Consider the following 25,310-nt stretch of genomic DNA (forward strand, 5'->3'; position numbering starts at 1 on the left):
CTGTGATATAGACCAATTTGGTTCTGCTTCTACATTGTCTGTAGGAATCCACGATTCTCCTGCAATCCATAACGCAGGTTAGAGAGAATCGATGTTTTCATTAACTATCGAGACAAGCAATATTGTTCAGCCTCAAACTCAAATATGTCAATTCCTAAAAAGGATATATGTTCGTGTCCGGTGTAACCGTGCTGAAGAACATTCTTCTAGCAAACATAAGCAGTTCTTCACGAAGGAAGCGTATTCATCTGCAAGAGCTCTTAATGGAGGAAGATTTACTGCCAAACACCTTCTTGCGCGCTTTCTATGCATGTTATAGCACGAACCCAAACTTCACTGCGTCTCACAAGTACTGTGCGGTTAATGCTGTTGCATTAACTGTATGCTTAGCTTTGTTTTCTAGCACATCTTCCTGCGTTACTTTGTCTGAAGTGTTTACATGACCTCTGCTAGCAGCGTTGAGTGTTTCGGTAGTACTCAGTGCATGTAATCGCAGCTCGCTTGTTTGAGGAACCTGTGCTGTGTATTCCCCAGGTGAGAAAGAGAAACTGGGCCACAAGGACACAGATCTGCCTGCTCAGCCCGTTCCACTGGAATGCAGATATTTACAGCAGGAGCCTGGAGTAGCTACAAGCGGTGTGCAGCTCATGCTCTAGTGTCAAGATGCAGTCTGCAATGTGGGAGAGCTGTAAGCGCGGTGTCAGAGATGCGCGGCAGAGCAGAGGCTGTAACCCAGATTCCTTAATTCCAGGCTTATTTTCAAACCGCTGTACTACTATTCTTACTTTCCAGGTCCTTTTTTCATGATATTAAAGCACTTTGCATTCAGTACAAATTAAGAAAGATATCTTTTTTTTTTGTGAAAATGTGATTTAAGGCATAACTAAGAATGTCTGGGAGTAGAATATTACTGTAATAACATTAGAAAGCATTCCTGTTTCTGTAGCTACCATGAAGCATGGAATTTGAAATGCTACAAATAAATTTTATGCATTGGAAGAAGCTATGCTGTCCGCGGAATGAGGAGGGGGGTCCTCATCTCTGCGTGTTCTTTGTGGCAGAGGAGAGGTGCGCCTGCATCCCCTGTAAAACGTGCAGCTCTGGGTATGTGGGAGTGGGGAGGAGGGTGTGAGGCACCCAGGCTGATAGTCTGAGGTGTAACAAAAGAGGATCTCTTCTCCTCCTCGCTTCCATGTGGTATCTGTTATGGTCTTCTGCCACTGCCATCTGAAAGTGAAAAGGAGTGTTACAACTATGTAAAGTAAAACACATCACTTAGGTACATTGTCTTCTTTTAGGGTGTTGTAAGATATATTTTGGCTGTAATTCCTCTGTCCTCCTTAGTAGTTGAGTAGGACAAGTGTGCATGTGCTCCTGTCCTCCTCGTGTGCTGCGTTCCATATGGTAGTACAGATTTACTTGCTCACTTTTTTCTTAGCTGCTCTTTCTGGGATTGTGGTCCCCTGTGAAATAAATGGCTTTTTTTTTTCTTTGTTTGTTTTTCTTTTTAAAGATGGAGTCCTTGAGTAGGTGGTACAGCCTGTTGTTTTTCTTTGAAGGGAAGAAAGAGTAGCGAACTGGAAGTTTTGGCTATGTCTCTGACTTTCTGAGAGAGAGGCAGCATTTCTTGTATGTTTGAGTGAAGTTTTTTGTTTACATTTATTTGAGAAGAGCTTTTGCACTTGAGTTCCTACTACTTTCCTAATGGTGTTGAAGAACTCAGAAAAATCTATCAAATACTAACCCTTCTTGTGTCCTGCTTGTTGTCACTGAAGATACTCTTAAATAAACCAGAAGGAAAGAGGTTTCTCTCCTTTGTTATTTTTCAATGATGTGCAAGCAGTTCTCGCTTACCTTCTATACTTTTTCTGTAGAGGACAAGTGACTGTTATTGCAAGAAAAAATGTATTTTCTTTCTTACTTGACAGCAGGAGATACTGGTTTTAGTTTGCCTGGACCTCATTGCTTTAACAAATCCAAAGCGAAACCCGTTACGGTAGCAGAGAGCAACAGCAGTGTCCAGCAATGGGTTTTTGGTCTCCTTCCAACTATTTGACCTTTTCTACACAAATAGGTTAAGAAATCCAGAAAAAACACAAGAAGTTCTGTCTTGCTTCTGGCAATGTATTTTTTCACAGTCTTCAGGGTTGGAAACAAGGGCTGTTCTAGTCTCTTACTATTTTTATACTCTTTCGGTGTAGCACGCCTGCCATCTTAGGATGCTGCCTCAGTTCAGTTCAGAGGCCTAAACTTCTGTGATTTAAATGAAATCATGGTCTCCACATGTTCATGCTCTACTGGTTGTATTTTTAAAGGCATCTCACTTTCAGCAAGTAGATGCTCCGGATTTCTTTGAGAGTTGTGACTGTTTCATGATGTTCAAGCAAATGATTCAAAAGAGTTTGTATGCAGTGATATTTTTTTAAAATATCTTTATTTTTTGCTTGTTTTCTCATCATAAGTTCTTTAAAGTGGTTCAGAAATCATCAGTAGAGCTACAGAATTCATCCCTGCTGGTTCTTAAGGTTGTGATATACCAGTGTTTAGGTCATAACTACTATAACTGATCCTAAATGAGTTCTCTCTTTTTCCCCATGAAGTATACAGTTTTCAATGTCTGCGTTGCTGATTTAAAACAGAACCCTGTATGGACCATAGCTACCCTTCCAAGGATAAAGGAAGAGGAAAATTCAGGATGACTTTCTTGCAGAAACCAACTTTTTGAGTGCTACCTACTGTAGGAGATGAGAATATGTCTTTTTGGCTGTTGCTGTCTTCCTGGTAGTGTGATTGAGTCAGTCCAGATGTGGGCTTCTGGATCCGGTGGCAGGATGGGTCTCGAGAGGGGGTGAGCGGAGTGAAGAGAGAGAGGGAGAAAAAGAAGATCGTATTGATTTGTGAGTAAATCTCAGAAATTTGGACTGACACCAAGAAACTTTTGTCTCCTGTGCCAGTTTCATTAAATTTTCAACAGTTTTGTTGGAATCTCAAACTTCATTGATTTAAAAAAAAAAAAAATTAAAATTCTTACTAGATGATGTTACTCAGAGGTTAAAATAAATGGGGTGGGGGAAGTTAGAGCCCATGACACTTCTTTGCTCTTCTGGTGTACGTTTGAAAACAGATTGACTACTGGAAGGCACGGATAGGCTTTTGATGGATTTTTCAATGTACGTGTGATATCCCTAGTGTACTTTCGGCAGGTAAGTAGCAGTAACTGCAACACTCCTAACAAATAGTTGGACTGGCCCCTGAGTCTAAAGTAGAATTTCTTCTTTATAGTTCTTTGTAAGTAATAAATCAGGATATATTTCATATCTTATATTGTGCCCATATTAATGACTCTCTGGAAATATAACTAATAGAGAACTTTCCCTTTTCATAAATCCGGTAATGTAGTAAGAAAAGCTCCAACGCATCACAAAATTGGGGAAGTAATAAACCACAATATTTACGTTTTTTTGTTTTCTTGAAGTACATTGTTGTCCACTGAACACCAGGCAGACATGCTTACCAGAAATAAGCTTCACTCAGTGAAGTGTATAGAATAATAAGAATGACTGGTTTGCGGTAAGTAGTGCGGTATTTTTAGGCAAAGCCTTCCTGTCCTTATAGATAATTTCAAAATATCCCTATTTTTGTAATCTTTTTGTCCTTAGGACCTTATCTACCAGTGATGATGTTGAGGACCGAGAGACCGAGAAAGGCCGCCTGGAAGAAGCTTATGAGAAATGTGACCGGGATTTGGATGAACTCATAGTCCAGCACTACACCGAGCTCACCACTGCGATCCGCACGTACCAGAGCATCACAGAGCGCATCACCAACTCGCGCAATAAGATCAAACAGGTGAAGTCTAGCTTTGCCCGTGTTTCTGTGTTGCCCTGCGCTCGATAGCGTGTGCTCTGGGTACAAATCTGCGCAACTCTATCTTTTACCTGTGTACTGTCCTTTTATTGGTAGTGTAATGTTGTAAGCTCTCATTTTAACCGTTTATTTCTCTCTCTCTTTTCCCAGCTACTTGTCATCATTCTGAACTGAACTAAAAATTGAATTGAGAAAGCACTGTTAGCCACTAATTCTGAACTAGGCCTGATTTTCAAGTTGCTCTGTGGCGTGGCTAGGAGCGGACCATCCAGTCCTAATACAGTGGTCACAGGCTATGTCTTACTAGCATCATGTTTTCCATAGGATCTCTCTCTGTTGTTTGAGAACACAAGTAATTAAAAAGCAAAACGAGAGGTGGATATGAAGCGCAAAGCTTTGCGGGGCCCCCTGTTCATTTATTGTCTGGACATGTTGCTATCAGGTTTTTGAAGTCTAAGGGCTGCTAAGCTAACACCTTTCCATCTAATCTGTTCATGTTTTGATATGTTGGCCTCCAACCACCTCCTGAATTGTCTGGGTGATTCATCAGCTTGCTTTTCGCTCAGAGAATATGAATTTTGATGCTATTTCCAAACTCGGTTCTGTTGTGTGAATGTACATGAACTCTGTGCCCCCGTATCTTTCTGTATTTTGAGTGCTCACACTTCGGTAGCGTGCCAGTAACTCACTCTGGCACGCTTTGTTGTGGACTTGTTCCATCTGCTCTCTCCCTGTAGCGATAGATTAGTTCTTTGGACTCCTGTCCTATCTTCTACTCTCTGTGTAATTTGCTACACCTAAACTTTGCAGGCTAGGCACCAAATTTATTCTGTTTTTTTTCCCCTGGCTCAGTGGCGGTCTCAGCTTCAAACCTTCCACAGCAGTGCTTTAGGAGCAGTAGGCTTTTACCCTCTTGGGGCTATGTACTGACCCTTCTGGCTTTTAAAATTCATTTAGCATTTTCAAAGAAAATGAGACCATTCTGATGCTTTCCAAGGGTAAGAGTTCATTCCAGGATTTATGTACAAAGCTCAGCACTTTGAAAGCAGAGATCAATTGCGCTAAATTTGAAATAAACTGTAGCCAGTGGCCTATTTTCACACAGTATACTACGCTTTGCAGAGGTCAAAACAAACATATAGGGGTGTGACCTTTTGGTCCCACCTAGAAGAATGACTGTAAAGGTGAAGGACCTTTTGATATTTAAGTTTTCTTATTAGTTTTGGTCAATATGTATTGACGTAGCTTTGACCTGCTCTCATGGGAGGCCCCAGATCTGGTTTGTCATCAATCTGTATTACACTATCAGACTTTCTTTTGATGTTCGCCTCTTGCAGAGGGTAGATGATTGCACAGGCGTTTCCTTGTGTTAGGAATTGTGGAAGTGATAGATAGCCCAGATCCCTTTGTGTATCTACCTTTTGTAGTCAATTCTTGTAGGAATTCCTGTTGGGAAAGGTTTAGTTTTGAATCTAGTTTTAGAGGTGTTACCACTGTAAAACTGAATTATAAAGTAGAAACAATTTGGCTTTCCAAGGGGAGGTTCTTTCTTAAAGGCTTGCTGTTCATTCTTTCCCCTGCTCCCAAATGTAGATAGAGTTGATCTCCTTTCTTGCAAGGACAGGAGTAGGAATGTGTTGCGAGATTTCTTCTAGCCCCGCAACTGTTTTGCTGACCTAATTTGGTTCTGTGTAACAGCAGTCTGCTGATGATGGTGTGCTGGGTCAGTGAAACACTGTAAATTAAAGTATTGAACAGGGATTAAGTCTGAAATGCACTCTGTATGCGTTTTGGTTTGCCTCTGCTTTTGCAGCAAGTTATGACACTCTTACATTAGCTTTTCTGTTGGCTGAGGATTTTTCAATGTTATTCTTTTCAGAAGGGCATTTCAGAGTGCAATGTTATTGTGTTGAAATCTTAGCCTCTTCTGACTCTGGATAGAGGGTGTCTTATGTAGCTATTGTTATTTACTGGTCATCTGTATTTTGGTCCATCTATGTGTGTCGTGTATTTTTTTAAACTGCCTTTAGATGGACAAGGTAAGAGAACGTGCAGCTGAAGTGGGATTTCTGGAGTGCTTTGAAGGCTCATTATTTAAAAAAAAAATTGAAGGACCTACTTCTGAGAGTCTCTCTTCATGTGTAATTCAGTGAGAGTTCAGCCTGAGAAAAGGTTGGACCCTAAGTATTCATAACTTATCACAAAAACAAGAGTAGTGTGAAAGCAATGTGTGAAGCTGTGTTGTTAATTGCTTCCACATTTTAATATGTATTATTGATTTGCATTATGCAAGAAAGGCTAGGTTATACTGACCTTTCCAGGGGATATTGGGAGGACCTGGAAGCAGGGAATGCAGGCAGCGCGTTTGAGGAGAAAGAATGGAGAAGAAAAACTCTTGATGTTTCCCAAATGGGGTAGAATAGTAGAGACTTTGCCAGTTGGAGAGGATGGCATGAGGCTCGAAAACAAACTGAATGGCAACCACCAGGGTGTTTCTCTGGGTGATGTAATGCCCTTGATAACTAATGGAAATGCTGAATTGAACTGTATCTGAACTGCTGTGCTGTTTGTTCCGATGAAACAGTCTCTCTCACAAAAAAAAATTGGTATTGCTGGAGGTATTAGGAAAAGGGTTGTACTCTTAGATAGTCAGGTTTCAAGAAACGGATACCAAACTTGAAGAAAGGAGGAGACGTGCCAAAAGATTTAATAGGCAGATGGAAAATGTTTACAGCAGAAAAATTAGTAGTGGGTTATTTGCTTTCACTGAAAATTGGATTCTTGCTGTATGCCAAAATACTGAATTGATTTTTGGAAAACATGCAAATAAGTCTTTGGTCATGGTTAATAGGATCCTGCGTTTGTTCACGTTATGATATTTCAGTTAAATTTTTACTAGTGGTACAAAACTTGTACTAAAAAACATTTGACTATGAAAGCAGTTCCGGTTTGTACGTACTATATGTTTCCCTTCAGCCAAAGGAATAACGAGAAATTTTAAGGAACTTGGATTTCGTTAGAGTGCTGTGATATTTTTGGAATTCCTAATAAAGTAAATATGGGAGAGGGCTGATCTGTGTTAGAAGCGTCAGTTACAGGGAGAAATTTAATTAATCTTTTGACACGTTGCTTGTAGGTGAAGGAGAATCTGCTATCGTGCAAGATGCTGCTGCATTGCAAGCGGGATGAGTTGCGCAAGCTGTGGATTGAAGGGATTGAGCACAAACATGTCCTGAATTTGCTGGATGAGATTGAGAACATCAAGCAAGTGCCTCAGAAGCTGGAACAGTGCATGGCCAGCAAGCACTACCTCAACGCGACAGACATGCTGGTAAGACGTGGTACCTCGTGCTGGGCCAGTATCTAGCAGAAACACACTGGTCAGCCGTCTGATCATCTGCAGACAGATCTGCCGCCTGTTTTATTATTTGGTTTTTGTCCTACTTAGTTTCTTCTTTTGTCATTTGCTGCTTTCTTGTACTGGAATTTCCGTTTGGTTTTGGTTTGATCCTTCCTGACTGGACTTAGAGTCACAGTTGCCCCTTCTGTTTGGTTAGCTCTTGTCTTTCAGAGCTGTCTTTACCTGTTTACTTGTCCTGATCCTGATGCTTTCTGTAACCATCTAGTTACCCATTTGATCTGCACATAGGATTTCCTTCTGCTTTTGCAACCTGGTGCTTTATTTTAAAATGAATTGCCCAGGCACCTGCCTGTATCATCTTCTTTCTTTGTACCTTACCAATTATTTCAAAACCATTTTTGTTATGGAAGACCTATCCTGTTTCTCTCCTATTTCATCTTCCAGAACGCACTCACGACTTTGGTCATTATTCAGAGGGGAGACTGTCTTTCACCATTTAGGCGTGTTTGCCTTTCATTGTCTTCTTCTAGGTCTTTTACCAGGACTCAATCCTTTCCACGTATTTCCAGCTCATTTTTCATCTTTTTTTTTCCCTCCCTTCAAGTGTTTTTCAGTTTCATCTCTTTTATAAGCATACTTTCGATTCGTTTCCTGAACTGCTCTAATAACTATTTTTTTTTCTTTTTCTCTTGTTTCTAAACCAAACAAGCACACTTACTCACCAGGCTCCAGTCCTTTCTTTGCTGGAACTGCCTTCTACCAGTAATTAAAAACTTTACAAGGGAGGTGATCCTTCCCCTCTACTCAGTCCTGCCATGTGGAGTGCTGAGACCAGTTCTGGGCTCTCCAGTACGAGAGAGAGATGGAGTTACTGGATCGAGTCCAGTGAAGGATCACAAAGATGGTTAAGGGACAGGAGCATCTCACGTATAAGGAGAGGCTGAGATTGCTGGGACTGCTTCACTTGGCGAAGAGAAACCTCAGGGAGATCTTATCAATGGTTATAAATGTCTGATGGGAGGGTGCAAAGAAAACGTAGCCAGACTTCTGTCAGTGGTGCCCAGTGACAGGAGAAGAGGCAGTGGACGCAAACTGAAGTATAGGAAATTATGGCTGAACGTAAGAAAACACTTTTTTACTCTAAAGATGGTTGAACACTGGAACAGGTTGCCCAGAGAGGTTGTGGAGTCTCCATCCGTGGAAGATTTTCAAAACCAGATTGGACGTGGTGCTGGGCAGCTGGCTCTAGGTGACCATGCTTGAGCAGGGAGGGGGATCAGATGTTCGCTAGAGGTCCTTTCCAACCGTAAGCAGTCTGTGGTTCAGAAGTGAAGGCAAAAGAAGTAAGTCTGTTCATATTCCTCTTTGTGTTTGCCAGAGAATGCCTTTAAGGAAATCTTTTCATTGCCTTCCTTTTGTTATTGTTTTTTCAACTTTACTGTCCTTTGTATTTCTCTTAGCTGTGCCTCTTCTTTTTAATAAGTCATTATTCAATAGGATAAAGAGCTGGAAATCTTAGTGTTGTCACCTCATATTCCTAGAGCCCAGACTTTAATTTCCTTCTTTCCGTTCTTATTTCACCTTAAACATGACTGTCTAAAACTTACCTTGTTCCCTCAAACATTTTCGACGGCTCGATGTCAGTCTCCTCATCCCTTTCTCCGATGGCATGTGTAACCCCATCTGGATTTTTGTTGTTGCTGTCACATCCTCTTGTCTGATTTCACTCTACCGTCACCTTCCTGGTTTTTTCTGTTGCTCATTTCTGTTTTCATGCCACGCCTGGTGCAATCATCGTTCTATAATCTGGTCACAGTTTTCCCTTTCTTCCTTTTTAAAACCATCTTCCAGGAACCCTCTCAATCTTATTCTTCTTAGAGTCTCACTGTCCTTCTAATACGAACTATTGTCTTATATCTTTCCCACCGTATTGTAAGCTGTCTGAGATGGGTAATGTATCCATTTCTGTTGTGTAACGTAGAGTGGAATTTTTATGATACTTTATAAAATGTTATGTAAAAGCTGTTAGAATTCCTGAAAACAGATCAGCAATGCAATGACTTGAGGCAGCATATATGAGAAGAGTGCAGTCAGGTTTTGCCAAAACTTCTGTCAGGTTTCTGATATGGGAACTTGGAGTGTGATGTTGGTCTGATATTTTCAGTTATGAGAGATCAAGAAGTAGATGTAAATTAAGGGCGTTCAGTGTAGGGGGAAAACCATGGTATTCAGAGTTAACATCAGTATCAAATGAAATGTTGGTGCTTTCTCTTACAGAGGGACTTGCCAGTTTGCTTGGGTTCTTTTTTTTTTTTTTTTTTTTTTGGTTCCCCCCTTTTTTTAATTCAGAAAAGTTCTTTTCAGAAGGAAATTCCAGAAAAGTAATTAATTTCCTATCTGGAATAGAAGATAGGAAGTGTAAGAAGAAAAATAACAATACTTAGGATTTATCGTATAAATGGTTTGCAAATTTGCATATTTGTGATATCTTATTGGTTTGCAATATATTGTGTGTGCAGTTTTTTTATATACACACTTATATACATACGTGTGTGTTTGTGTGTAGGTAAGGTTGCCCAAGGCTATGAGATAGAGCCAGTGTTAGGCCTCACTGAAGTACGGACTTCTGGGGCATACCATGCTGGGTTTTGTTGGGTGCTTGGTTGTTTTCCAGAATGGAGTTATCTTTTTTTTTTAAGAAATCAAATGATAATGATATAAAAAGCAGCTGTTAGGTTTTTTTTTTAACATATCAAGGAATGCAGAGAACCCTCAAGTGAAAATTCCACACAGTATTTCAGCCGTTCATTGGAACTTGCAATTCTCATTTGAAGACAAGTGTACCTGTGATATAGAAATAGTAACCTACCTGCATTTGGAGCTTTTTCATAGACAAAAATCGCCATAGGCTCGTTGGCTTTTGCCATCTTTTGTTAACACTGCCTCTGCAAGGCTGCGATGTTGTAATCACTCAGAGGCTGCAGGATAATTCCTTTCTCCTTTTATATGATATGAATATTATGTAAAATAATTACTAAACTGTCAGGGATGCAGAGTGCATATCGATCTCTCTGTCCTTTTGTTTCATTCCTCAAGGTAAACAGATGCTCATGGCTTATAAAAAGCCCAAAGTGATCTGACGAGGAGCTTGTATCCCTCGCATTGGAATTAGAGCACTGATTAATATTGTTGCCTGTAGCCCTGTGATACGTAGAGTCAAAATTAGACCTTTGCAGTCGTCGTGTGAGGTTGATGCAAGCACTCTAATGGCATAATTTCTGGTTGCTGCATCGCATTTCTGCAGTCTGTTCTTTGTATTCCACTCACATTAATTGAAGTAATTTTGCCACTGAAGCGTGTTTCAAACCTCTGCATTTAAATTGAAATTTTAATTCCCTTATTGTTTGGAAAAGACGGCCGAAGATGGCTTGTTACAGGTTTCATTATCACTCAAAACTCTCCAGCTGCTGGTTCTAATGTGCAATGACTGAGTAATGCTGGGAAGAATTGTTAATAAAAGAATGGCAGCTTTTCCCAGTAGTATGAACACAATGCAAAGGTATTTTGTGACAGCTTACATTTGTATGAAGTTAAAAATTTTAAGTGGCAGCTTTTTTGTTTCTGATTCTGTAAAGTAGCATAGATGAGCTTCAAATATCATGTATTCACGTTCTGTGTTCCTCCAGCATCTTGATAAGACGCACTCGGGCGAGCAGAGCCGGTAGGATCAGGTTTGCTGTTCTGTAATTGCACCTTGCACAGGTTGTGTTAAAAGAACCTAGTTCCAACCTCCTTTGAATTGTGAAGCTTTGGAGAAATCAGGAGGTTCTGAAACAGACAGAACTCCTGTTTGAGACTGAATACATTTCAGTTATTTTCAATTTCTGTATATGCTTTTTTAAAGCAGGAGTTTGTATGTTTTTCTGTAAAGGATCTGTCTTTTCATACACTAAATTGCTAAAAGTAACATTCACTTTTACGTGGCAATTGAGTGCACATGCACACATACGCGTGTATTTTCTGTTGAACGTAAAACATAAAAAGGAGGCTGAGGGAAGCCCTCATCGCTCTCTGCAACGGCCTGAAAGGAGGCTGGAGCCGGGGGGGTCGGTCTCTGCTCCCCAGGAACAAGCGATGGGACGAGAGGGAACGGCCTCAAGCTGCGCCACGGCAGGGTTGGGTTGGGTATTGGGAAAAATTTCTTCACGGAAAGGGCTGTCAGGCCCTGGCCCAGGCTGCCCAGGGCAGGGGCTGAGTCCCCATCCCTGGGGGGATTTAAAAGCTGTGAAGGTGTGGTGCTTAGGGACATGGTTTAGTGGTGGAGTTGGCAGTGCTGGGTTAACGGTTGGACATCATGATCTTAAAGGTCTTTTCCAACCTAAATGGTTCTATGGTTCTAGGATCAGGTGCTGAGAGGGGAATTCTGACGCAGAAGGAGATTCCAAAGAAAAGGCAGTGGGCAGTCTCCAAAAGGGAGAGCAGCAGAGCTGGTGGCAGAGGCAAGTTGGGGTTGAGGATATAGCTTGCACTTAGCCTGGGAGCACGAGCTTGATTGCTGGAAGGCAGGAATCCAAATTCTTCTGGAAGAGATGTTTTCGATGGGCTACGCAATACCGGAGCCAAGCCCGACCTTGAAGCAGAGGGCACACAGCAGGACAGGCAGCAGCGGGTAAGGACAGAAGGATTCTTGCTTGGAGCAAGCAGTCCCATGTCTGGTGTCCCCCAGCACTGGGCTGTGTATTCAAGGGCGATACGCTCTGCCTAGTAGTTACTTAATTAACTCAAGTATCGTAGAGGTCTGTGGTGTTGATCTAATTGTTCTGGCTCTGCTGTTGACCCACGAGGTACCCATAGGGAGAAATTAATATTTTCCATTTGTTTAAATAATCTAAGAGATGAAATGCTAAAAACAGTTGAAGGAAGAAATGTTGTTGAATCAAGTAATTAAAGGTCATTTCATAATACGATTAAACGAAAATTGCTTAGGCTACTTTCTTTGCATTTCCTGGCTTTTATATGTCTAGCCTTGCAATTTTAATGAACTAATACCACTTTGTCAAAGTATATAGAGTTTTTAAAAAAAAATCTTTTCATTCCAGTAGAGCATGAAACACTTACTCTGAACTTGATTTATTAGTGCGGGAGTACAGTTCCTTCGGGGTGGGATTGTGTCAGGTAACAAAACACCATGAAACTGCAGAAATATATCCATAGGATAGGCGTGAGGATAACTGCTGTTTCCAGTTGAAAGTTTTTATTTTTTTTTTTGTTAGGAGGAGGACAAGATGGAAGAACGAAGGTGGAACGAAGGAAGTGTGGAGCCCTCTGACGAGTCTTCGCTTAAGTTTAACTTCACACTTCCTTGCGTTACAGAGCTAGGAACTGATGTGTATGTGTGTTACTCAGGAGCACATCCTTCTCCTTTAGCCTGCCTGTCTTCATCCCAAGAAATACAAAGCTGAAGTGACAGTAATTTGTTTCTCAAGAAGTAGGCCAGGGAACGTTCCAACACCTACTCTTCTTTCTTTTTCAACGTTAAGGACTTCTATTTCAGTTTCCTTATGCCAGGGAAAGAATAATATATGTCTCCTGCTCTGCTTTCCGAAGTGAATAATAGCACCGGGCTTTTCTCAGAGCTGACTTACTGCAAATTTGCATTGTTGCCAGCGTGTTCGGTTTCCAGAGTCGAGCTAGTGGCTGTTATTGTTGTTGCATTCAATTAAACGTACTTGGCGCGGCATCCAGCTGTACGGGAGAGGAGTTTGGTTTGCAGGTAAATTAGGACATTTTCAGTTGTGCTGATGCAGCATAGTTAAAGCATACTGAGTTCACCGCCGGCATCCTTGTGATGCATTAAATGTATTTTTGCTCAGCTCCATAGGCTGTAAGATCTGCATTGGGTTAATTTTTTGAAGAGCTTTGTTTCATTTTGTTGTGAAATCTAACCTTTATATCAGGAACATACGAGTCTAAACGAGAGATGCTGACCAGCTCTATTGTCTGCATGCCAAAGCATTTTATATAAAAGTGTTTGTTTGTTTGTCTTTAACTCCAGGGCTTTACAACACAACTGGGCTACTTAGTGGGTGAGAAGTTGTCAGTGTGGTCAGAAGTTGAAGGTGTTTTCATAAGTGGAAATGCTGTGCAAAAGTGGTCATAAAGCTCCTGAGGCAGTCGGAAGGGAGAGGTGGCGTAGGAGAAGGAAACAGAGGAGAGAGTGGCCAGGGGTAGGATATTTTGGAGGACAGCATGTGAGGACAAGGAACGTAGCTTGCTGTGGGAAGTGGGAGTCAAACAAGGAGCTTAAACTATTGAAGTACTTTCTCAGGAGCAAAGACAGGATATTGCTTGGTGTGAGTGTACACATGCGCGTATTTGGCCTCTTCTTGCTCATCCCATAACGAACGTGTCCTACGCGATAACAGTGTCCCCTGCCTTTCTGTGCACTTCATGTTAATCCTCTGCGAAGGCATTTGCAGTGATTAACAGCTTCCCAGAAAACGCTGGATGATTGTAGCCCTGGGCACAGTTGTCGAGGAGAGTTTTAATTTCCGTTACTTGAATGTAGCTGCTACCTGTGGCTTTCCTCAGTATAGCACGAGGAAAGTCTTTCAATTAAAAGTACCGTGTAGTGAGCAGACTTCTTAGACTAGAAGTAGTCTGGAATGATGAAATAAGAAAAAAAAAAATTGCAATGCAGTTCTCATCTCAATATGCATTTTATTTACTGTCTGCCTTTCAGCTGGAACAATGAAAATCAATAAAAACAGTCTTAAAGTTTGTTTCTGCATTTCTTATTGCGGAGCTGGGATTCAGGTACTGCCGTGGAACAGTTTTATATTTTAGAATTAATGCCATAAGTGGAAATAAGAGACTTGTCGGTTTGGGATTCTATAGAAGTGCGTTTATTACAGAATTTAAATTTTGGCCCTGCTTGAAATTCTCTTTCTTCCGAATCACAAAAATAGTAATATTTTCCTCATACTTCATGCTTTGAAGCCCTTCCCCAGCTAACATCGTGTCTTGTCATTGGTGACCGTATTGATTACAAAGAAGCCTTTTAGGAAACAGACTTGAGAAGCTGACATCTCAAGGGTTGTATCTCATTTCAGATTACCTACTGAGGTGTATAGGTGTTTATGCTTAAAGGAACTGTTTTGTATTAGTTTTGAATGATGGGCAAACCTCGTGATTTCTGTTAGCTGTATGGTTGAGGTACAGATGAGAAAGAAGGCAGCTTTGTTTTTATTAAGTTGATGTATGCATAGGATATGTTCTGGTGATTCAGACATAAGCATGGAAATCATGAGCTTTCTTCTCTCTGCTGCTCATTCATTTAAAATACTGTACCTCTACTCAGATGTTAGGATTTATTAGTATTATTTGCCTGCATTTGAAGAGCATTGTAAAGCTTAAGGAATTAAGTTTGGTAGAATACTTCTAAGTTCATTCTGCGAGAAGCATTGGTGCTACGTATCGTTAAGAACATTTTTCACCTCTTTTCCGTATCTTTCTTCTCTTTTTTTTTTCTTTTTAAATTCTGTTTTCTGATATTTTTTTTTTTTTTTTTTTTTTTAAATAAACTTGCTAGGCTAGGTTTAAAGACATTAGAAAGTAGAGGGTTTCTTTCCCTTTGAAACATCTTATCATTTTTTTTCCCTTAGCATACTTATCAATAACTTTATCTCATTCTTTTTATCCTGTAATTTCCATTATCTGAGACAGTCTATTGCATTAAACTGTTAGTGCCTAATACTGCTTCATTTGCATTGACACATGCTTGACCTCAGCCCCTCCGCTCTTGGTTAATGCACCAACAAGCATTGATATCTCTCTAGAGTATTATCGTGTGGCTGTTAGCTCTACTAATAACAACCATTCATTTAAGCTCATGAAAGTTTATTAAATAAGAAAACATGCTGTAATGAAGGTGGAGAAGAGGTGTCTAGCATTTTTTTATGGCGCAAGTAAGCTGCAGCTACGTGACAGACGCTGCCCTTAATGAAAGGGAGAGGCATCTATAACGTTATGATGTATGCTTTTGGGAATGGGCATTTCTGAACATTAAATTTAATCCTTTCTGATTATCATGTAGATGCAGTGATGAGAAGTTCTTTGCTGAAGGCAATTGCTCTTGCCATTTAATGATGCATCCTTTCTTGGGAGTGCTCTCCTAACAGCTCGGCAGTTTTGTGGTTTAGTTTACATTTGCTTCCTTTTTAGCTCCTGGACCTGGTAGTATTTCATACCTTCAAGTTAATACTTCCTTTGCCATTGGTGGTGTTTGTAATTTTTATTATTAAGGTATGTTATGGACTTTATTCTGTGAGACGTTTACACTTTTATCACTTTATCTTTGAATACAGCGGATGTTTTTCCAGTAATCACTGGTCTTTCCATGAATTCTTTTTTAAACTCTGGATTGTACAGACATAATTCTGCCCATAGTAAAACACCAAGAGAAATCGTTCAAGATAGATTAGGTTATGGGACAATATAAAATAATCTAGATAAATCTGATTGCATTTTTAAAACGCAACTTTAAAGCTAGAGAATGGTGGGTGAAAAGGTGTAGTAAATCTAGTTTTTAGTAAAGCATTTAAAACATTTGGGGTAATTTTAGCCCAGACGTTTCCCACTGAAGTCAACTGATTTACGTCTGGTAAAGTTGGCATAGTGCTACCAAGTAGCTTTCAAAATGGTTTGATAGAAGAAGCGTTGTCATGTAGACCTAGAGGAAGACTCATGCCGAGCAGCTCCATATAAATGAAGATGTATGGACAGTGTGCCTGTTTGAGAAGGAGGCACTCGTTGCCTTACAGTACAGTTTAATATTACCTTTTGTGAATTCATGAATTCTGTAATAAAAAAAAAAGTTAGTAAATTAAGAGGTGAAGAGCTAATTGAAAGGAGTTAAAGATTCCTTTAACAACAGAGAGATGGGACACAGGGATTGTAAAAGACTTGAAATGTCATCTTGAAGGCAGCAAGAGGATCATTTTGGGAAACTGCAGGTTTGTGTTAAAAGGAAAGTCCTGATGTTTTGCTTTAATGCATTAGGACCCCATTGTTCCAGACATCATTCATATGGAGAGAAGACTTGGGACAGAGAAAAAACACGCTTAATGGCAATTAAGACTAAATGAGGATGCATTAAATCAGAGACAAAAAAGTATGGAAATACTAAGTGGAAGGAAAAGCTTTTTTTATTATTTTTGCTGCCTTCACAATACCTACAACTGTATTGCTAGACCGTGGCAGTGCTCCAGTGAGATTTAATATAGATATCTGTACAAGGTCAGACCAAAGGTGGTCTGAGGCCAATACTGTGTCTGATGCAGAGGATGCTTAGAAGGGAGAGCGAGGACGAGGCAAGCAATAGCAATCCTTTCCCAAAACACTCCGTGAGCTTCCAGCACCTGGCAATATGCGGCTTTTGATGGAAAAGCTGGTTGTCTTTTGTGTTGAATCGCACTCAATAGCTGTTTCTTCCTTGAATTTGTCCCTGTCACTTTTTGCACCAATTTAAGCTTTTAGCTTCAACGCCATCCTTTGGCAACGCGTTCTGTAGCTGAGCTGTCTGACGTGCTTCATGTAGATGATACTGAATCTTTGATTTCCTAATTTAATCTTATTGCCCAGGAGCTACTGAGGATTCGAGGCACCCAGCTATCACAGGTACAGGGGCAATACATGTCCCATTTCCATCGAGTTGTCACTCTAATGGAAAAAGTCTCAGGCAATTCTGTGATGCCAAGACATACTCTGACTTTCCCATTTCAGGGAAGTCATTTGACCGTACTGTTGTTGAAATTGCTCATGTGTTGTGGTCAAGTCCAAGGGAGCAGTTGGATAATCCTCTCGTGGTTTTTAGCCGCTCTGTTCCTTGAGCACTGCTCTCGGTTTCAGCACTTTATTACTAGAAAGACATTGATGAATTGTGGTGAGTGGAGGAGGAAGTCGAATGATTGATGGGTGACAGGACTAAGGCAAATTCGAAAGAATTAAATTTATGTAGCTGGAGTAAACGACAGCAAGTGAGGAATGTAATTTTATAAATATTTTAAAGTTTGTAGAGGAAAACAATAAATTAGGTTGGGTCATTGCCGTTTAAACACTGAAGAAAAATAAAGGACACCTGCGCTTTGTGTTAACGTGGTTATAACAGGTTTGCTTTGACGTTTTTGTAAAGTAGGAGCATTAGTCTTATCAGCAAGAGATAGAAAAGTAACTTCTGTAAAATACAACATAATTAAGGCAGTACTATAGTGGCAGGGAAATGTCTGTGTCATCTAATAGACCTCCTCCGTGCTTGTAACTGATAACATTGAAATTTCTTTTAGGCGGGGAGAAAGAAAAAAAAAAAAAAGGTAAGACTGGATGGGATGATCGATTTAGAAAGCAAAATTGTGGAGTTTGGCTTGGTGGAATTTGATTTTCTGGAAAACACTCTTCTGCTCTGATAAGGCATTAAAAAAGAATTGTATTACTCCTTAGCCTCCATATATACTTTCTTACCGCTGGGCACCGTGCCATACGCCGGCTGCTTCTTGCCTCCTTTTGTAGAAGTGGTTGCATTTCAGTAATGGTGATGTCTGTACTGGTGGGAATTTTAATATAAGGTGCTACGTTTAAGAGAAAACAAACCCCACAAACAAAAAGATCCCTTTTACCCTGTTCCTATATGTACATTTTCCGTGTCCTTCCCCCATCAAATAAGCTTACACTGACTGCTTATCTCGGGATGAGCTGTTTTCTTGCAACCTGAGCGCTTTTTTGTGTATGTAGCTCAGAATCTTTGAAACTAATCTTTCAAACTCCCCCGTTCTGCTTCAGTCATCTGCATCAGTCTCCCCCTTTCGGCATCATTTGGTCAGCAAATCCTTTTATCTCAAGGAGGGGAGTGACCTCAGCTATTTCCAAAATATTGCAGAGGAATCATCTTCTTTAGTCCTCAGTCTTTCATAGCCCTTTGCTTACTTTTAGCTTGCTAATTCTTACAAGGCTGTTTAAAGGTGAACAAAATTGGTAGCAATTTCTTCCATCATCTTAACATCCAGTATGTTAATCAACATTCGGTACTGTTCATCGTCAGTGTTTTATAGCTACACGTTAATCCTCACATCCAGTGGACCTTTCCTCCTTCTCCTGTTTTTAAGGGGAAGGAGGCAGCGACAGTCAGGAATAGCTATCTTTGATCTGTGTGCTTTTCATATTTTCCATGCTTTTTAGCTAAAGTCTCCCTGCTTTAGGACCACTTGGGTGTTCTTTAAGTTCAGGGTCATCTTAGCTACCTCATGTTCACCGGTTTGTCTTTATACCGGTTCACACTATGCTGTACACTGGCCTGTAGCAGACAATTCCCAGTCTTTGGATTTCTTAAGTCCAGCTTGGCTGCAAGTTTTCCATGTGTCCCGTTATTTGGATGTCTCACCCTCAAAGGCAGCAACTTTTCAGCTTCATCTTGATTCACCTTGCAATCAAAATAGTGAACAAATTTACAGATGAAATACAGGCTTGCTTGATAAGACTTACGTCAAGTTTCTAATTAAAAAATATAAATGGAGTTTAAAAGCAGGCTTAATCAGTTACTCATTATGTGTTTCCAGCAGTGGAGGCTCAAAGTACTCAACAGTCTTCTGCTTTCTGGGTGTTAGCCCCTTCCACAAGGATGATGAAGGGACTGGAGCATCTGTCCTGTGAGGAAAGGCTTGAGAGAGCTGGGACTGCTCAGCCTGGAGAAGAGAAGGCTCAAGGCGGGTCTTAACAATGCGTACAGATAGCTGAAGGGAGGGCGCCAAGAGGACGGAGCCGGGCTCTGTTCTGTGGTGCCCAGTGCCAGGAGCAGAGGCAATGGGCACAGACTGAAGGACAGGAGGTTCCCTCCGAACACCAGGAAACCCTTTTCTACTGTGAGGGTGACCGAGCACTGGCACAGGTTGCCCAGGGAGGCTGTGGAGTCTCCATCCTTGGAGATAATTCAAAAGCCATCTGGACACGGTCCTGGGCAACCATCTCTGGGTGGCCCTGCCTGAGCAGAAGGGTTGGACGAGATGACCTCCCGAGGTCCCTGCCAACCTCAACCATTCTGCGATACTGTGATTCTCTCCATCATCCATGGAAAACGTGGGAATTTTGCAGGCAAAACAGCCTCGATTTTGGGAACTCTTGCTTAATTTATTGCTAGTTAACACAAACTTCTGATCAGTGATGTGAGTTTTGAGGTGGGAAAAAGAGAACACAATCAAAAGCACTTAAGTAAACATGTTTTCTCACTCTTTTCCAGGTGCAATTTAAGTCCAACACCTTTACTCCCTCCCTTTTCTCAACTTATTTTTTCCACGGCTTATGCTCAATCTGTCGCAGTTCTGATGGGACGATGGGTGGCACAGAAAGTCGGTGTCATCTGGAAGGGTTTCTCTCTGCTACTCTGCTTCTTACTGGTTTCCACTGCAGCACTTTGGTTCTTCAGGTTTTCCTCTGCTACACTTTTCCGTAGAGTGCCTGCTCCGACGCGGGTCACCCACAAACTGCAGTTCCTTTGAGGGTGTCCCTGCTCCAGCATGGGTCACCCCCATGCCACTGTCCCTCAGAGTGGTCCCCCTCCACGAGCGTGTCTCCAGCCGCTTGCAGTTGCTGGTTTCTTTAAATATCTTGGAACAGGGGTGCCATGTGCTACCTCAAACCAGAACAACCCACTGGAGAATTCCTCGTCACGTGTAATTCAGCATCCTTTAGATACATTTGTGGTGTTAGAAGGTTGGAGGATCAGTTCTCTAATGCACCATCTGCTCTTAAATTTATCACGTGTTAAATTCTTTGAATAGAGACCATCATTTGTAGGTATTCTGCCTTTTTGCCCGGTGCAAAATCCCAACGGCTGGAGTGTGAGTACCTTCCTGTTTCTTAAGCAAACTTTTCAGGGCAGAACCTTATCCCATGCAGGTCAGGTGTAAATTGAATTCACTGAACTGCTTGTTTAGATCTGGCTACACACATTTAAGCCATATTTTAGTAATTTTCCTTTCCTGTACCTTTTGAAAGCGAGTTCCTTGTAAAAGCAGTAGATCAATTCTCCTCCTTTTAAATGTCAGCATTGTCTTTATTCATCCAGCAAGGCAGCTGAAACCTTCTAGGTTACTGTTATTTATTTGCTGTTTTATTCAGAGGGTTCAGCTTTTTTCCTTTTGTCATACTGTGTTTGTGTATGACTTGACTTTTTTTTTTCCTTCAAATTGTGACCTACGACGTTGTTTTCTTTTAACCTTTCTCAGCTGTTTGTTCTTGTTTTCATAGCTGTTCTCTGAACTCAGAATAGGCTGGTATCCCAGATGGAAAGCATTTAGTTTTCTAGTTTGAACAACCATTTTTCTGTTTGTTTTTGGGGGTTTTTTGTTGGTTCCCCCCCCCCCCGCCCCTCCGAAGAAGCTCATAGTTGAGGACTTTCATTTTATCTCTGCTCATAGACTTCCAGGATTGTGGAGGTCTAGAATTAAAAGAAAAAAAAAAAAAAAAAAAATCCTCTCTTTTCACATCTATTTTACAATGCTTTTTGGAAAACTAAAATACTGTTGAAAAACCTTTTAAGGGAATATGGAGGTTTAACTGCAAGCAGATTGGAAAACATTGGCTAAAGTCAGGAAAGAAAGAAGAATTTTAACAAATATCTTGCTAGTACTTAGGTTCTAGTTTGTTGTAAAACGCTAAATGAAAACCGTCCAAATTGGCTGTTATGATAGGCAAATGTTTAGTTACATTTTCTTTTTAAGGCAATTAAGCACTACTATAAACTGACTGTGACCTTTAAACAAGCTGGGTAATGGTTCTGGTGCCACAGTTATTTTCTATAAACTTGTGATTTTTAGCTCATACAAAGCAGAGCTCTTTTTTCAGACTTATTTCATTGATCCTTATTTTCTAAAGGGTCACAACTACTTATTGTAGGAAATAGTAAGTATAATAATAAGTAGATGTAGATAAGTAGATTTTAACATCGGAAATAACTATCAGATTATCTAAACCAAATTCTATGTAATCCAGGCCAATATTTTATTATTATTTGACTAAATACAGTTATTTTGTATTTATTTAAGTATGGCTTTCAATGGGAGAGACAGACTTCTTTCAGAGTTTAAAAAAAAAAAAAAAGAAAGAAAGAAAGTGGTGGTGGGGATTATGTACCATTTCTTTTGGTACTATTTGCTCATGGTAAATCAGCTTTTTAAAGAAGAACAAGAAGATGTTTGTCTGTTGATTCACCTTCCAGCTGTTTTCTCTTGCTGTAGCTCCTCTCTGCACCCCAACCCGTGCCAAAAGAAAAATGTTGGGAAGCTCTCTTACCTGTAATTATCTTTGTGTCCAGGTACTCCAACGCAATGCCATTATCTATTCCCAGCCTCCCACCCTCAGAAACAAAAAAATAATCACTTATTCATTTCTATTTAGCTAAGCCAGGTGGGTGTAAGAAGAGGCTTGAAGGACCCTCCAGTGTTTTTTCTGGACCCTTCAACCACTTGTAGTTCTCTTCTATGCATCTAATTTTCAGGTTCTCTGAAAAAGGCTGCTATTCCATTATCAGTCTTAACCAGTCTCGTGGTGATAACTCTTCCCCTCTATATACAATTCTACATTTATTAGTCCTTTTGTTAGTCTGAATAGCACACAGTAAGTAGCAGGAGTATTAAAAACCAGGTAACTACTTGGGAAAACTAGTCTAAGCTGAGGGGAGAAAAGAAAGGGGAGAAAATATAATTATATCTGATACTGTTGCATGTTTTATAGCATCTTTAATCTTCATTATCCAACACGCTTACCACAGCGAGGATAAAGAGCAAAAAGCAGGGGTGTGTGTATTAATTACCCCCTCAGTTCAGTGTATGTGCGGGGTGGCAATGGCAGGGAAAACAAGGTTCGGTTCCCTCGTGGACTTTTTGGATAACACCAAATTGTGCCGAATCACACTGTGTCCTGTTATTTGGATGTCCCGCTCCTATATGTGCAGGATCATAGCAGCAGATCAAGGCCAGGGACTGTGCACTTGTGAGGCTGCGTCTGGAGTACCACGTCCCGTTTGGGGTCCCTCTACAAGAAAGGCCCATACCTCTTCTCATATGGGAAAGCAAATGTATGGGAGGTGTGGTTGGGGATTAGGAGCACGCAACATATAAGGAGATGCTGCAGTAGTTTGGTTTGTTCAGCCTGCAGAAAAGAGTGGGGTTTTTTGCTGTCTGTGACCATCTGAAAGGGTTAGAGGAAAAATGGAGCCAGGCTTCTCTCAGAAGTGCAGAGCGAACGAACGAGAGGCAACCATCAACAACTTCTGTGGGAGAAACTGGCTGAACATAAAGAGAAACTTCTTCCCCATGAGAGGGGTTAAACACCAGAAGCAAGAGACCAGAGAGACCTTGACTGGAGGCCCTGAGCCTGATGTAACGTTGAAGTTAGCCCTGCTTTGAGCAGGAGGTTGGACTGGAAGCCTCCGGAGGTCCTTCCCAAGCCGGACCAGTGTATTATTCTAGCAGTGCTATGAATGCTGACTCCTGACTTCCAGAGTTCTTGGACTTGCTCTGGTAGAAGATGTTGAAGTCTATTCTTGCTGCCATTACATGTCAGTGTTTACTCAATGACCACAGCGTGCTTCTGAGCTGCTTCTGAGCTCCTACAATTTCTCATCCTAGTATCCGGGGATTGCGCGGTTGTGTATTTGAGATCGCTCTTTGGTAGATGTGGATAGCCTTCGGCCTCATCGTTATCCTTAATGGTAGGTGCCGTATAAGATGGCTCAAATGCCTTTTAATTTTGATGTACAACAAGCTCTGTAAAGCAGAGATGAATGTGGTAGAAGACAGCGACCAGAGGAGCTGGGTCGTTCTAGCGATGGACAAGAGGATGGTTTATGCTACCTCTCTAAATACAGAGTTGTTTTAATTTCCCAGCACTGCTTCTTTTGAAGTGAGCTTTCAAAACACTGCTGGTGAACTGAAAAAATTCAAAACTTGCTGTAATGTACTGAAAATATTAAGACCGATGTGGAAATATTGTAGCTTGTAAGGTTTTTCTATTCTTCAAAGTAATAAAATTAAAATCCTAATAAGCGATACAAATAATTAGAAGTGAAGGGCTTCTGTCTGTCTGAGGACTCCAGATAACTTTGTAATAAATGAGTGGAAAAATAATAGATACAATTTAAATATAAAATCCCTTTTTTTTTTTTTTTTTTTACAGTTTAGTATTCAAGAAGGAGGGAGACAGTTGCCTTTTAAAATGTGAAAAGCTTTTTATGTTTGTGCTAGCAATATAAATACATTCAACCCCCAACACGTAGGTTTCCTTCTAGAACACACCTTTTTCTTGATTTGTTCTTTGTACCGTAAGCAGAGGTAGGGGCATCCACAATAACAAACAGAAATCCAAAAATGAGGGCTTTTCTCCTAAATGAAGGTCTCTAACTGGAGGAATCGCTCCTAACTTGCGGAACAGCAGTACTTGCTTGCAGAGCAGTATTTGTGTTACTCTGACCTGTGAGTGCTTTGTGCAGCCTGTCTCCCACTCATCGAGCTCCTTTTGCATATCAGGGTTTGAAATGAGAAAGGTTAAGAACAACTAGCTGAAATGATATGCCCAAGTTGAGTGATGAGTTGATGACACACCAGTAAATAAATCTCGAGGATCCTCAAAGTTGGAAGTATTTTTATCATACATTTGGGGTCTCTTGCATAATGCAAGTGATGGTGTGTTACTAGCTGAGCGGGGGCATAAAATTCTGGTCTTGATCTCAACTTTGGCAATGATAGACATAGTGCCCGTTATGAATTCAGTTTAAAAAGTCTTATTTCTTTCTAGTCTTGCTCTCAGTGCTCACCTTATTTTTCTAGGCTGCACGTGGCCTTGGCTGTGCTCCCGGCTGACCCACCGTGGTGATTTTCCAAGTCCCTTTATAGCCTCGCTGTTTCTCAAGGTAGTTGACCATCTTGTTAGCATGGCCCAGATGGATACTTGGACTTCAAATAAAGCCAACTGTAAACTACTTCTGCTTGTGTTTCCAAGTATTCAGCGGAGCTCTTGTCATTATTACTGCTCGTCCTATTCGCTTTCTGCTTCTCCTTCCTTTCCATCCATCTCTGTAACTCTTAATCTCCCTGCTTCTGGAGAGCAAAGCCGTTGTGATGACAGTGTGGTTATTTGCTGAAAATGAGTTTTAAGAACTGATCCTTCCCGGGATAGTAAGGTGAAACACAAGCTTGTCAAGGTTTTTCTTGTAACAGTTCCGTTGTTAGATCTATCTGCAGTGTATTTTTAATTCTGTGCTTTCTTTGTTGACATCTTTGCATCATTTTAGTTGCTTATGCTACCGTTCTGTGGTAGGTTATCCAGCACACAAATTAGACAAATGTTTTAATCTTATAATTTGTATTCTGAACTATAATCTGAGGTGCTGCTTTATAGCTTGTTTGTTGCCAGGACTTAAATCTTATCTTTCTGTAAGTAAAACTACCAATGGGAAAAATGTTTGGTTTCTTTTTCTTATTAACATAACGTTTATACTTGTTGCCACCTAAACCAATTGGAGCCTTTGCCTTGACTTCCATGAACTTGGATTGAGCCCCTAGCTACTTTCCAGACACACACTCTTCTGAACATTAAAGCTCTTCTCTTGCGCTCTGTCTTGATAATTGGTGGTAATGGGAAATGAAATATCGGAAAACGGTGGTTAAGTGAGGCTTTACTGGAGTGGGGCTGCCTTAAGTTAAAGGGCTCCAAGTGTGCATGATGTTGAAACTTGCCTGTGTTATTTACCTGTAGAGTTCAACCACTGGGAAAGCGGCATTTATCAAGGACGTAAATTCCAGCGTGTCTGACTGCAAATATGAAGTGTCAGAAATGCCATCAAAAAAACACCCGACAAACCCCACCAAAAAAAAAAAAAGCAGCTTTTTCCAGAGGAAAGTTCAGTGCGTAACGATATGGGGTTTTAGGTTTGCGTGGGTTTGTGTTTGGTTTTTTTCGTTTGTTTTAAGTACAATAAACAATTGACTGTTCCATTTGTTTCTCAAAAGTTCTCCATTTGTTTTGAGAGCTGTAT

The 25,310-nt window shown here is 40.7% G+C and overlaps 1 protein-coding gene across 3 annotated transcripts in view; it reads left to right on the forward strand.

The window, feature by feature from the left end:
* EXOC4 (exocyst complex component 4) overlaps positions 1 to 25,310 on the forward strand; it is a 411,704-nt gene that overhangs the window by 18,772 nt on the left and 367,622 nt on the right. For all 3 annotated transcript variants that reach the window (XM_082310080.1, XM_082310081.1, XM_082310082.1), the window contains exons 2-3: positions 3,660 to 3,849; positions 7,004 to 7,198. In XM_082310080.1, the coding sequence (XP_082166206.1) occupies positions 3,660 to 3,849; positions 7,004 to 7,198 (385 nt within the window). The remainder of the gene's footprint in view (positions 1 to 3,659; positions 3,850 to 7,003; positions 7,199 to 25,310) is intronic.

The sequence above is a fragment of the Platalea leucorodia genome (genome assembly GCF_965183815.1).
Source record: "Platalea leucorodia genome assembly, chromosome: 4".
NCBI classification, from domain to species: domain Eukaryota; kingdom Metazoa; phylum Chordata; class Aves; order Pelecaniformes; family Threskiornithidae; genus Platalea; species Platalea leucorodia.